Source organism: Antedon bifida, chromosome 4, assembly GCF_963402885.1.
Source record: "Antedon bifida chromosome 4, ecAntBifi1.1, whole genome shotgun sequence".
Taxonomy (NCBI): Eukaryota; Metazoa; Echinodermata; class Crinoidea; order Comatulida; family Antedonidae; genus Antedon; species Antedon bifida.
Window position 1 is genome coordinate 25,605,133 of NC_136229.1, and position 15,691 is coordinate 25,620,823.

At 33.8% G+C, this 15,691-nt stretch overlaps 1 protein-coding gene across 1 annotated transcript; it reads left to right on the plus strand.

The window, feature by feature from the left end:
* The first annotated feature begins 48 nt into the window (after nucleotides 1-48).
* Nucleotides 49-2,647, plus strand: LOC144840707 (uncharacterized). Its single transcript, XM_078696674.1, has 5 exons — nucleotides 49-343; nucleotides 851-882; nucleotides 1,066-1,128; nucleotides 1,632-1,792; nucleotides 2,196-2,647. The coding sequence occupies exons 1-5, from the start codon at nucleotides 278-280 to the stop codon at nucleotides 2,417-2,419; spliced, it is 546 nt and encodes a 181-aa protein (XP_078552800.1). The 5' UTR covers nucleotides 49-277; the 3' UTR covers nucleotides 2,420-2,647.
* Nucleotides 2,648-15,691: the final 13,044 nt, after the last annotated feature.

A 15,691-nucleotide genomic window follows, 5' to 3' on the forward strand; every position in this document is an offset into this window, starting at 1 on the left:
CTGTTTGTATTTCATTATAAGCATATACGACTCTGTTGACGTTTAGTTTACATTGATCAGGTGCCGTGTGTTATGAATAGTCAATGCATAATATCCTAACATGCCCTGCACGATCTATTTCCAATATTACAATACCGATAATTGCTGACACTCACTCACTATGGATCGGCTATCGGATGAAGTCTTTATTGACTTGTTGGTTGGTTAACTTGGATATTAAATTCAACAAATTACTTGTATCAAGCCTTATTTTCGACGTGTGATTTGGCTGACAGGTATGGTCCTATTTAGGACCACTTTCTTGCAGTTTATAGCGTTTTACTTCGTAGCATCGTTTATTGAGGTAAGTTTTGTAAAATGTTAAACATAATGTTTTCATTTTATACTTGAATTAATTCGTCTAGACATTAAATCGGTCGATCAAAATGCTTTAAATTAAAATACACTGACGCAAGGACTGGTATCTAGGCCTATTATTTGGGATGGTTTGTAGGCCTAAAACGTTTTTATATAAGGGTGAGAATCGAGTGGAAAGTTGAGTAAGGGCCTGAATTACAGTGAATATAGGCCTATGTGAATTTAAAGGGTAGATTATTATTCACAGTTTCGGGTACATTGATGAAATACCAAATTGTGAAATGATTTGATTTTAATTGAGCCTTTCTTTGATAAACTGCGGCATTTCGGGATCCTGTATCTGATGTATGTTACCAGTGGTGTGTACATTCTTACATACTAAAGAGAAGAACCATTATTATCAATTTTATTCTTTAAAAGAGCTATGATGAATAATAGCAATGAAAACAATACATCTGAAATTATCGAATACAGTATTTTGCTATCTTTTTAGATAATAGTTGAAGTGAAAGCAAAATGCGAGGGGTAAGTTTTTGCTCTTCTTTTGAATTTTTACTTTTACAATCTGCGCAGTAATCGATTTTTTATCTACACCTTTTTTTCATACACATACGATTATAAATTGTGTGGACAATGGTGTTCATATTATTTCATTACAAGTACACAGGCCGATATAAAACAATGATATTATTATTTCTATTATTTAAGATGTGAAGAAGGTGATGATTCCTGTTGCTCAAATAATAATGCATCAAATCAGTGGTATTTCTGGTAAGTTTTATTTTGAATGCCTATTTAGTAACACGCCCATTGAACAAACTAAACACAATACTTAAGACTGCCGCGTAGGTGATTGGCGCTAATAGTGAATCTATATGTGTTTGTTGTCGGGCCCAGGGGCGGATCCACGTAACGCACTCCCACCCCTCCCTTACTAAAATTAAATTATGAACTACGTTTTGATATACATTGAACAGACTGTTACCGCTTTCCGTTTTTCCGAACCCGCTTTTGGAGCCAATTATAGGAGGCCCTCAGATTATTACACATTACTTATGCCAGTATAATATGGTACTCTCCTGCTGTAAAATATTGAAAATGTACATTCTTTTGGAGTGAATGGTTACTCCATTGAGCAATGTGCTTAAGGACCACTCTTAAAGAGTGAAAGTCATTCTAGTATAACCAGGTTATAGGAAGGTAGGAAAGAAGAAATTTCAGAAACATTCATTCATATACAATAATAAACAAATTTACTTACACACTTATAATAGGGTTGTGTTTACGTTTCTCGGCCTAATGTTGATCATTGTATGCGTATCAGCCTACCGGTTTCATGCCGAAAAACGTTCAGGACGTGTGCTGTCTGTCAACATACCAAACAGAATGCACGAGAATCGACGATTTCCACCACCGCTTAACCCAGGTGGTTCGGGTAGGCCTAGATCAGCTTCTTCTTTTCATTATAGTTTAATTATCGTTTCTATTAAACGGAAACGTGATCGAACGTGATCAGTTTTTAATCATTTCTTGACCAACATGTTTTGAACGCGCTGTAACTTTATGTATCAAACCAATATGTGTCGAAGGATTTTTAAATTTGCGTCGACGGTATTCCAGCTGTATTGAGTTTATTATTATTATTATCATTTGTATAATTGACTTCTTTTAAGGCGTTATAGACATAGTCACTTAATTCGATTATTATATATCTAATATTCAAACATGATTTTGTATTCATCATGTTTATTGATATTAATATACTTAATTATTGATATTAATATACTTAATTATTGATAGGCCTATTATTATATTGTATTTTTCCTTTATATTCAAAGATGCATTTCGTCCGCCAAACTCACCCCCGCCCTCTTACTGGGACGTTTTACAAGAGGTTAGAAGGGATATAATTATATCAATGTCTCCAAGCGAAACAACAAATTCACAGAGATTCGATACAGAAGACTTGAGTGGGAGAAGGATCAGACGACAAAATACGTGTCCAGCGAGGCCAATTGTGTTCACATTACCTGGTGCACCTATCCAGGACGCCGAAACATGACAATGGTATAACCATGAAGATCCTATATTACTTGACCATGTCTAACCAGAAAAATGCTAATTCTTTATATATATATAATTATTATATCAATACTTATCAATCAAAGGGAAAATGACTGAATCAATACAAATCAAATTTAATTATGGTAACATTTAGTTATTTTAAGTGTAATACATTTTATTATAAATAATATATTTTCATAGATTGTCGTCAATATTCAAATAAAATATTTAATATTTCTGTTTATTTCTATTTCTAACTAAATATAATAATGGTTGTTATTTTCTTCGATTTCAATGGTCACATCTTTAAACACAATTATAGTGCGCGATCGAAACTCAATCCTATATTGTCGATTCTTCATTCTCACTTTCTACTACTCAGTGGCAAACGAGAACTAGCCCGCAGTTTTTGAATGTCCTTGCTTTCGACATTCGGTTAAAGATGGATCACACTGCGGAGCCATTTACTTTATTTACTTATTTAGGCCTACTTTATAATAAGTAGTCAGTCTTTGAAAGATTAACTTTGAAATACCAACTCAGAAACATTGTATAATAATTCGTACAATGTGTGAGCTTTTTCAATGAAAAAAGCTTTTTTGATTTAATACATAAGGTACTTTCTTCTCTAATTATCAACCAAACACACATATCAATACACAGTAGGCATATTTTCCTGTAAAACAGTAGCATAATTATCCACATTTTATTTTAAAATATCTATAGGCCTAACCTGTTATTTAGACAATGGTCATTCATAATGACACTAAAAATTCTGGGTTACAATGCATTTACACGGCAAACAATCATAACTATTTCTAATGTGTTTATTTCGAAACGTCCAACAAGACCTGTATAATTGTTTTCACACACTGTCAGCCAATATGATCCTAACCAGAAAAATGCTTTACTTTACTTATAGCCCTACTTCAGAAAATTATTTTATTCAGGGCATTTATAACCGCAAACGTCACGCAACAAACAATCTAATTTACTAAATTTACAAAGTGTCTATAATTTTGTTTTAGAAAAGATATCGCTGTTTCATTATTATGTTAAATGTCACTCAGCCTTATTTGGTAAGACGATAATACCATGTGAGGGCGGCAGAACAGATACTTGTGCTGTCATGCTTGTTTTTCGGTTGCAAGCTTAAACAAGAAATATTTCTTACAAAACGCCGCTCGACATTTTAAAATTAATCATTGTTCTTTCTTCAGATATATTAATAATTTATAGAAAATATGTTTTGTTACCATGGAAACGTGTAACAAAATAAAAATATGTTGGTTAATCGCAAAAATACACAAAATCTAACATAGCTATTTAATTATAAATCACATCATGCCCATTTTGGTGGGTGTTAGTAATCTGGTTGTATTTCATTGAATAATTGATATTTCTGCTAATTTTCAACAGCATTTGAAGGAAGACATGTGTGCCTTTCCAACAATGTATTATTCACCAACAAATATTAATCTACTAATTAAAAAATCGCATTTCAAAATGGTCAATTTTGAAGGTTAATGTGCTGTATGTGTGTGTGACCTCTGTAGGCATGCAACTGAATACCCTCAAGTGAGTACAAGTGAGAAAATTCCTCCGCAGTCTGTTGATTCGATCTCAACCAATTAAAGGGCGAGAATCCAAAATCGTTCAACCGTGAGCCCTCATAGACTCTCTTTTCCCAGATGTTTTTTGGGTCCAGCAGCTGGGACCTATAAATTATAGTCAAGTTTACAAATTTCCAAAACTGTCGGCCTTAGAACTATAGCTACCGCGATGATAAAGCTTCTTAATGAGTATGTCCTCTTGGGACATTGCTGGCTAAAGAAGCGGCGCGAAAAAAAAAAAATATACAGAGTAGTATGCCGAAAACATTAATAGAATATTTGGGGTGGCTATCCCATTGGTATAGTACCAGTAATTCACTGTATGTGTACTCCATTTCAACTTCTTAACTAAAGAACGATGGATTTTCCCAGGCCTTCCCTTCCTCGTTTTAGTGTTGTATCTACAATACTTTTCAGTCTTATCTTAATAAGTTAATGTTATATATATATATATATATATATACGTTAAGTCTGGAAAAGAAGTAAAAACTACAGTTTGGTCTCTACAGGCTTGTTTCGTGAGTCGTGCAACTCACTCATCAGGAGACTATAATGAGAAGAATCAATTACAACGTTACTTATAAGTACATTTACTTGTAGAATTAGCATTTACAGGTAATATATGTTTTGGAATGTCAGCTATTATGTAACAATGCTTTCTTTCTGTGCCGGCAGGCGGACACAAGTTCGTTACGTTTGTTTAATGTCGATAATTCAGGGTGGCGGATGATAAATAATTTCTCTTTGAGGCAGAGGTTGCATTTTTTGTTTGCGCTACTATATGCTTTAGTAGATGTCAAGATGCGCCATGAGATTGAATAGTCTGTGTTGTTGTCCTTGAGTGTCCAAATATGTTTACTGAGTTCGGTTGAGTTTCTAGAACGTGTATTACGGAATGATGAGGTGTGGTTTCTGTATCGTGTTTTAAAATCATTTTCAGTGAGTCCGATATAAGTTTCCGAGGTGGATTTGTCTTTGCGTGTAACTGTGGCTTGGTATATTACAGATGATTGTAGGCAATTTCCGTTTAGCGGGCATGTGTTTTTCTGTCGGCAGTTGCATGTTTTGTTTTCTTGCGTGTTTTCCACGGATGTTGTTTCGGGCTGGTTGAGTATTCTCTTGTTATGGCTGGCTATTATCTGTTTCATATTGTTCATACAACTGTAGCTAATCTTGATAGTGTTTCGGTTGAAGATTTTTCTTAGTTTGTTATCTTTTGGAAAATGTTTGTCTACTATGGATAGGAATTTCTGTCCAATGTTTGTGCTGACGTTTTTGCTGAACGGTGGGTTGTACCACAGAATGTCGTTTCGTTGTCTGTTTTTTCGTCTTGTCTGGGTTACTGGCTCGTATTTTAGTGTGTACTGGTATCCACTGTCGTTGAGAGTTTTCTGGTATACAGGGGCGGCTTGGTTGAATGAATTCTTGTCGGATGACAAGGACGAGAGTCGTTTGTTTATTCCGGCGGGTATATTCTTTAGGATGATCGGTGGGTGGTTACTTTGTTGATGGATATACTGTAACGTGGCGTTTGGTTTGGTGTAGGGCTGGTATGTGTTCTTCGCTAGGTTGAGTGTGACGTCTAAGAAGTTGATGACTTGTTTGTTTGCTTCTATGGTAATGCGTAGGCCGTTATCTTTGAATATTTGGCATATGCCTTTTTTAATATTTTCTGTGCTTTTAGGTGTGGTGTCTGTAACGGCAAGGCCGTCATCTCTGTAAAGTCCTATGTTGATTCCTAGTTTATGTTGTAATTGGTGTAACAGGAAGCTTCCAACAAGTTCACATGTCTCTGCGCCATCATAACTACCCATAGTCACATCGAATGCTGTGGGGCCTTTCTATATATATATATATGCCCCTAGTAACTTATCTGCAGAACGACTGATGTAGTATGTGAGAAGGAAATAAAACAAAATATTTGTATATTGACAACAAGTGTATTTGTGGAAACCTAAAATTGAACATGTTTTTAGTTTTACAATTTGTCATTTGTCAGTATCATTTGTTCAATACTTTTGTTTATGCATTGTCACCATTCCAATGTCAGCTTCATACAATACATTGTAACTGTCGTCATTAACATTTTCATTCATTTGTCATTTTTATTGTTCCACATAAAATAAATAAAAGATCAAGACAAAAAAAAACGTCTTTGTTTATGCGTGGAATCTCAAATAGACCTAAGCCAAAAAGGGATTTAAGGCTGAGTTTCCAAAAGACATTACATTGTACATAGTAACGTAAAATTGCCAAATTACCAAACGTTACTTACTCATACCGCATCACTAATGTTCGCCGGTGCTACTACTACTTCAACATTACAGAAAATTTTGCAATTATAACAACAAATCCCTTTTTTAGCACAGGCAATGGTACCTATGATTGCAACAACAATGAAGAAGAAAGCAATTAGAAGTCTACAACCAAATTGTAAAAGTAAAAGTTAAATAATAAAAAAGAAATATTTGTTTCTGATAATTTGATTATTATTATTATTTGATCCAAATCATAGGCCTATAATTAGATAGACTCACACATCAGTTTAATTATATCATGAGAACATATAGCAACGAATAAAAATAATATAGGCCTACTTTCCCTTCCATATAAAACAAGTATTAATTTATATCGTTACAATGATTATTCTAAATAAAATAATTTAATTATTCCTATACATAAAACCGATATAGAAAGTTACTAAACCATGGAATATTATACTTACTGTTAAGAAACTGATTATTCCAAATACAAAGCAAATCGTAAATGATGACATGCCGACAGTGCGCGCGATTTTCAAAATGATGAAACAACAATGCGCTCATCAATCGTTGGTGAGAAATCTAAAGGGTACCGGAGGTAAATCTAGGGTTTGATCATTCCATTTATGAAGTGGTCACGTACGTGAAGATACTGTGTTTAATGTGATTAAATATATTAATCTGTTTTGAATTATACCATGGTAACATGAACATTGAAGAGATTACAATAGTGTATCTATAACATTGAGAACACATGGGTTATTATTATTATACTACTTATTTATTTAATCATTGTGTAATTAAAATGAATGCAAGCACTACAAAGTACAAAACATGAACCAACTGCTATGATTAATCTAAGTTGAAAATTGACAAATTGACGGAAATAATTCCTTTTTTTATCTAGAAAGCAATGTAGATAACTATATATTAATATCTAATATCAATTTGTATTACTAATAATAAGCATATTAACTTTATCGATAGTAAAGATTGAATGACACTGATACAAGCCAGGTTGTAACTTTTTACTCGACAAATTAAGGCTATTAAACGCCATGGGTATAAAACATAATATGAAATAAATAACATCAATTTTGCTGTTATTTGATAACCGTTGTTATTATTAAGTGCGATTATTATTTAATCATTCATAATGTCATAACTGATATGATTATTCTCCTACTATTACTATTACTGTATGGCGGTTGTCAATAGTCAGAGAATCGATAGACGTGAGTGCAGGAACGAGGGGGTCAGACAACGAAATACGTGTCCAGCGAGACCAACTGTGTTTAAATTTCCCGGTGCACCTATTCACGACGCGCCTACATGACAATGATAAGCAAGAAGATACTATTGCACTTGACACTGTCTAAAGAAAAACAACAACAAAATGTATGCTTTGCGTAGATAATTTTATATTACTCAAACGGCAAATTACTGAAACATGACAATGTCGTGGGTATTAGTGACTGAATCTCAATGGAGATAGAAATCAAATTTAATTATTGTTATTCAGTTTAGAAAGTGTAAAAAACTTTATTAAAGATGAATCAAACAGTGGAATAATTGTTCAAACTTTGAAAGATCAACATAATTTTCATAATAGCCATACAATAAGTGAGCTTTATCAATGGAAATACATAAGGTACTTTGTTCGGCAATACAAAACAAACATACAATGATACACAGTATTTTCCTGTAAACAGTAGCATAACATGTGTTTAAATGGGTCTACATTCTATTTTGAAATATCTATAACGTGTTATTTAAACAATATTCATTCATATAATACTCATAATGCTGGGTTACAATGCATTCACATGGCAAACAATCATGAATAATACTAGGACTACAGTAGGTATACGATTAATCATGGTCTAAAGCAGGTCATGTCGATGCCGGCATGATGCCGGCATGATGCCAAGACGACCCGTTCTCACAGAAAACCATACCGGCATGGTAATGGTATATTCCCGCAATATTCCTGGCACACAGCTCTGTGAGAAAGGGGCTCTAGAGAGGGCTGCATGCTTGGTGCTCAAAAAGAGCTTGTTTGTTAACTTGACAGTCTGATCACACCACTGATGCAAGTCTTTCTGCTAGTTTGTCCATGTATGCTGTATGTAACCATTTTATAATCTATTTCGGTGTTTCAATACCTTCTTGACTATCTATGGAGTTTTCCGGGACTTTCCCGTTTTAGTGCGGTACCGCTATCTGAAAAGTGTATATTCGTTCAGTCTTATTTACATCAGTTAATAATTAGTTAATTTATCTGTATAATGACATTGGTATGTGAGAAGGAAATAGAGCAAATTGTTGTATTGAGGAAGAAGAACATGTCTTTGTGGAAAGCTGTAGGCCTAGGCCTACTACTTGAAAATGTATTTAGTTTACAATCGTCATCATCATAATTATTCGTCGTTTTTTTTATCGTTATCATCATATATCGTTTAATGGGTTTGTTCATAATCATTAGCGTTATCACAATTGACACCGTTTGAAATATTGTCGTCATTATCAACGGCAATACTTACGGGTTCGACACTGTTTTGATTACAACAGTAACAGGTGACGACGATGCCTCCGCTTACAAAAAAACCGATTGCAATAATAAGCCTAAAACGAAAGTAAAAGTTAAAATTGAACAGACAATACATCTATTAACATTTATTATTTTTAAAAAATGTTAACTTCTATAAAACCGTTCGCATTGAAGCATATTTGTTCCTTAATTTCATTCATTTTTTAAAGTGGAGCTCCACCCAGAAAATTGCTATTTTTCATACATTTCAACTATTCTTTAAAAATATCATCCCTCATACTTCATATTTTTTTGAAAATTTTTTCAATGAGTATGATTTTCTTGAAAATCACGCCTTTTTGCGTTTTGGGGGGATACCTTGTAATTTCCTATTCTTTTACATGCAAAAGGGGGTATATTTGAATATTCCTAAAAAAATTAATTTCTTCACTAAAAAAAAAATGTAAAATGTTTTTATATGTAATTTTTCCAGATCTTTTTATTTCTGGTATTGTTATTGCGTATACATTTCGCAATTTCGCGTAAATAGACACTTTCCCCCGTTGGGTCCAATTTGGTTTTTTACTTTGCTAGGGAGTATGATCACGTGACATTTCTCACGACATTTTTCACACTGCAGCTGGCGATCTGTTATTGTCGCGATGTTATTTTTGACGGGCGAAAAGTATATTAAAACATTCTGGATGTGACCCTATCATGTTTCACAGTGTAATAAGTGATTATGAGATTATTACTAAAATGTCAAATTTAACGAGATTTGAGAAAGACGTGGCTATATATTCAATAAAGCTAGGCATATAGCCTACTAGAGTCTAGGTATAACGATGCTGCTTGGCCTCTAGCTGGCTGGCTGATCCTTACAGCAGTGAAGTTTGTTCTGGCACCCAATCTCGGCCTACCCATGGGCCATGATAGGGTGCCTGAATAGTTGCTTTTCAGTCAGACATAAGCTTCCACATCCGTTACTATTCTTTACGATTCTGAGCAATACCAGTCTTGTTTTGTAGAGAATTTTGTGTTTCACAATTCTTAATGTACGAGAAAACCCAGGAACGATAAATGGGACGAAACGACCAAGCATTTTTGAACCCATGACTACAGTCCTACCTAGACATGAATTCAAGCCTAGCTAGCTAGGCTGAGCAGACGATTTAGCTAGGCCTAGCTTAAAATTAATAAGCAATTTGATTAAGATAATGCTGCTGTTGTACAGTGCAAATCATGATGTTACATGTAAATTATGCTGACATTTTTATCGGAAATATTACTTGGGCCTAAACAAATCGTATTAATTGTGTGTATAAACAGGGTTGTAAAAATTATTTTACAACTCCCTGGTATAAAATTGATTCGCCATTTTCCAACACATAATTTACCAAAGGGGAGACATTTCACCAACGCGTTCACCGGCGCTAAGTGTAACGCGTTTTGCGACGTATTGTAAACTAATAACCCCTAAGTTACTGAAAAAGTGTAATGTAGTAAAAAACACTATTTTCTGACCGATTTTTTAGAAATTAGTTTTTGGAAAATATTGCCATATCTTCCCTGTTTTTTGTATGTAATCACTTTCAATTAAACATACTTAAACATAATATAAGCTGAGAAAGTCTGAGTGTAGCTCCACTTTAATGGAAGTATTGACATACCATATGTACCACTCGAGTTTCGGACCATTGTCTATGCTATTGTTGCAACATGAATCATAGCAACAATATTGATCATCTGCACATCTGAAAAACATGGTATTGAGAAGAATTGATAATATATGTTACTGCCTGTCGGATGCTGTACAGTGCTTGTGCGTTCATATATGTTGTATTCAAATAAATATATTTCATGGGTACGTATCTATTATAAACATAACTTACGTATAGTACCGATTTCTTGAGTCAGTACACCCCGTATATGAATTTGCACCCTGTGAAAAATTGTTGTCATGTCAAAGAATGTAATTTGAAAAAAAAAACACAAATGACCCTAACCCTAACAATGTTCTGCCTGTTGTTATCGTAAGTCCTTTTCTACATGCATCCCGGATATTTCATCTTTGTGGGCTATGTTATGTAGGCGTACTGTCAAAGGAAACCTTGTTACTGACCTATTGTATTTGTTACTTACAATACCAACATTGTTGGTATTTTATTATAGGCCTATCTATACAGTAAAACTCCAGCAAAGGCATACCGTCGCCGACAAATCAACATTCATGTTTAATTAATAATAGGTCCTATTTAATCTAGAAAATGTTCAACAATAAATTGAAGATGCCGTATCATGTTTTAATGTCGTGATTAAACTTATATGTTAGGGTGATAAACAAAACATAGTAAAATGGAAATATAACTGTGACAAACATGTGAATGTTTCACTTTCTTAAATTCATTCACTGACAAACTGGAACTTAACATAAATGTAGTTTTTGAGCAACCCCTTTTATTAAAAAATGTCCACTATGTTGTGAATCTTCTATTTAGTGATCCAAATTATGCGATGTTGCTACTGACAATATTGATATAGACATAATCACATTTTAATTTAATTCTATGAAGGCATAGATGATGATAGGCTTTCCAGTCCATAATAAATAAAATATAAGCTGAAAACTTGCATCATATTATTTCTGGTAGTGTTCAATAATAGAGAACTTACCTAAAAATGCATCCATTTTTATTCTATCATATTATTATGATCCACCCATTATTCTAATTAAATCAGTAAAGTATTACTAATTTATAACTTTTTTGGGTTTTTCCTTTTCAGCAAAGATGTGTTACTTCTGAAGAAACCGATATGGATAGTTATTAAATCATGAAACGATAATACTTACTGTTAAGAAACAGATTATTCCAAAAACACAACAAATCGAAAATGATGACATGACGGAAGTTTGCACAATTTTCAAAATCGTTGATGATAAATCTAGGGTACCGGAGGATAAATTCTAGCAGTATATGAATGATCATTCCATTTTACGAGGGGATTGGTCAGAAGTTGTCAGGCGAATGAAAATACAGTGTTAAGATTTGATTAAATATCGGTCTACTAAATTATACCCTGGTAACATGTTATTGGTTATACCATGGTAACATGACTATTGAATAGATTACAACATTGTATCTATAACATTGAAAACACATGGGTCATATTTGTTATTGAATTACTGATTTATGTAATCATTGTGTGATTAAAATAAATGTAAGTAGTACAAAGTACAAAAACATGAACCAACTTTTGTTGATGCTAATCGTGTTATGTGTTAAAGTTCTTACTGACAGAAAGCATTCCATTTTTATCTAGAAAGCAATGTAGATAACTACATATTAATTTTTAATATCAATTTGTATTACTAATAATAGGCCTATTAACGTTATCAATAGTATCAATTGAATTACATTAATAAAAACCAGGTTGAAGCTTGAATTTCAATAAGGCATGGGTCTGTAAGTACTATAACTATACTACACTGAAACATTCAGAATGATAACGTAAAAATTCCAACTTTAAACAACGCGCCCTCTATTTCAGCAGAGGCAAGAATGCGAGCTCATTTGAATACAGTGGCATGTTTCCAGGTTTGGTCGACAACTGGTAGGCTAAGACTCGAGTTTTCTTCCCCTGACCAGGAAATCGCATGACTGTAAAGAGTAATGATGAAAGCAATGTGAACTGCAAAGAAAATTAAATCAATTTGCTTCTCTCAGTTTCTATTTACTATTTTACCACCAGTGATTATTTATTTTATTTACCGATTTGTTATTTTATGAATCAACGTGTAGGCCTGTAAAGCTAATTGTTTACGACGCGGCCATCGGCAATGCTTTCAAACTATTTCGCGCTACAAGAAATACACATCTTATATTGTGTTAACATTCAACCTGATTTTATGAGACGATAAAACTGTTTAGATGTCATATAGATAGTATAAAATATACAAAGTCATCGAATTGCAAGGTAAGATTTGAAGTTATGTTTTTTTAGAGAAATGAAATGCAAACTATCAGTTTTCTGATTCAATAAATTAGAATAATAATAATGTAATCTTTACGACATTGTTTGATTGTTATTTGCTAAAAGTGCCTATTTGTTACGACAAGTACGATACGGTAATCTCTTCTTCCTCGGTCACATTTGCCTAGACAGAAGAAGAGATTACCTTCCTAAATGTACTTAACCTAACCCTCTAAATAATCTCTCTCAACTATTAAAAAAAAACTATTGATAGACCTCGAACCCAGGGTTCCAGTGTCATAGAGTAAACCCTTTACCACGGCAATTGACTATGATGGCATGGTTGTTCAGTCTAGTGTGACCGTGTATTCAAATGAGGCAAATGTGACCGAGGAAGAATAACTTACCGTACGATACTCATGGTATACAGCACAGTACAAAGAATGATTATGATGTTCTATTACTCAGAGCCATATATATAAAGAGTTACGACATTGAAAATTAGAAGCCATTTTTGTGTCAAAGAATTCGCGCGCTGAGGGCGCGCGCGTCTCTTTTGTATAGCGTTTTCCTATAGTTCATGCATTATTTTTAGATTTTTTTGTCTATGAAATAACGCTTATATTCCGTTTTTATTTTAGTAATTAATTTTATTAATGGTATTAATTTGGTAACATATATATATTGTGTCTATAATAACAAAAGAATAAATGCTAGGGCCTACATGCAAGTCAGGATACATCAAAGCATGAACCAATACAAAAAACACACAAATTCACCCCTCTTTTTATACAGTATATGGCTCTCTGTGTGTTTTTGACACAAACTTTCAGAGACTCGTTCATCATTTCATTTGTAATAATTTGCCTTTATTATTTTAATATTGTTCATACCTTATTCAAATATTAACAAATATATCCACGACACTTTATTATTTTATTTAGTCATCAAAGCATGCATTATGAATTGAAAATATTACATAATTGTTATTAATAGGACGTAGTTATGGGATGTTTCGTTCCAAAATCAATCAATCGAACTTTATCATGTACTAGCGCACGCGCGCGCAATATTCTTTGCCGCAAGTACTTCTGTACGCTGTGCACATCGATATTTCACCGTAAAATGTGCAATTACATTTTTTTAAATATAAGAAAAAGTTTAAAGTATTTTCTTGCTCCTATACTTTACATGCATTAACGGAGACAAGTTTGACACAAATTGATCTGCATATCACGTGACTATAATCCAATGTCGTAACTCTTTATATATATGGCTCTGGGGTGGATTGCTATAAAACAGTCTTAACTGATGGTCTTAACTCCCCGATTAAAGCCGGCTTTATCAGATAGACGGTCTTATTAAAGCCACTCCTGATAGACCATTGCTATAAACCAGTCTTAGATAAGACCGCGTAAAGTAACAAATTGAGGGCGTACTTTGCGCGTAAAATACCAAATAAGGTAATGTTCGTCACGCTTGTTCAATTCACAATCATAACAGTACGTACATTTCTACGCGAGAAAATCCATTCTAGGCCTATATAACAATAAAATCACCGTTATTATTTGATTTAACACTTAAAACTCGTTCAATTGGTTTTCTTTGACGATAAATAATACGTAAAAGCAACAAAAAGAGAGGTTTAAGACTGTTTTAAGACTCCTTCGAGTAGGCTTTAATTTTAAAGACCGTTTACAGGTTAGACCGCGGTATAGCAATGGTCTATAATATAAGACTACTTGCTACGTCACGAATTATAGCCGGCTAAGCGCTAAGACCGGTTATAGACCGCTTATAGCAATCCGCCCCTGCTATTACTTGCAGTATACCGCCCTCTTCTGAAACACGTCGACGATCTTAGGTTTACTTTCTGTACGACAATTATTGTTATAAGGAGTTTGTATGTGGTAAAAATATGGTGACATGTAAACAAAGAAAATAAATATTATTATTATTATTATTATTAAAAATGATAATAATGAATGTAAAGCATTTTAAGAGCTGTGGCTGCAATAAACAATTAATTTAGACATTAGAGCACAGAATGTCGGTAACAATTGTGCGCATGCTTAGAAGTCTAGAAAAGCGCCCTCTTGGACAATACGTTTCTTAATTTTTACTTCGATAATTTTCATTTCAGTGATAGCAGAACTAAACACAGTAGAAAAGAATGATATCAAATCTAATTTTTTCCCAGATTTGTTTTGTATTTAAGACAGGGCCACAATGCAAAACAGGTTTTCTTACCTGATTCTGTTATCCTGTCTTCCACACCTGTTCCGGCACGGTTCCGGTCCGGCGAATCGAAAAATCAGTGTTTCGTTTTCACGACGGTACGGGTATGCGCCAGTCGATATGCGCGTAACCGCGTGAAAAAGAAACATTGACGTTCGATTGGATTTTCCGCCGGCGCCGGACCGAAACCGTGCCGGAAACAGGTGAGAAAGACCCTTAAAGATGTTGTTAAATAATGTTGTTAACATTGTGCGCATGCTCAGTAGTCTAGAAATGATCTAACGATGAAGACCAACGGAAAATTTTTCAAACAGGACAGTAGCTCTGTATATTGAGTGTTTTGCCATAGGCATATTTGTACAGGTAACTAGTAAGCAAAAGTCTAAATCAGAACTAATCAGTTATAGAATACACATTTATTTCATTAGGAAATGGTAAAGTAAAGAGTCATAGTTAAGAGTTTAAAATTATTTTAAATTGGTGGCCATTATTTTCCCTTTTCACACAATGTAGGCAACATTCACAAAACTACATTTTCGTCGTGACTATAGGCAAACTATGCCTACTTGTGTTATTTGTTATTAGTTGTGTCAGTCAAAACAAGAAATAGGCATTATGCACTATGTTTTAACATCGTAAGTGGAAGTTTCCCACTA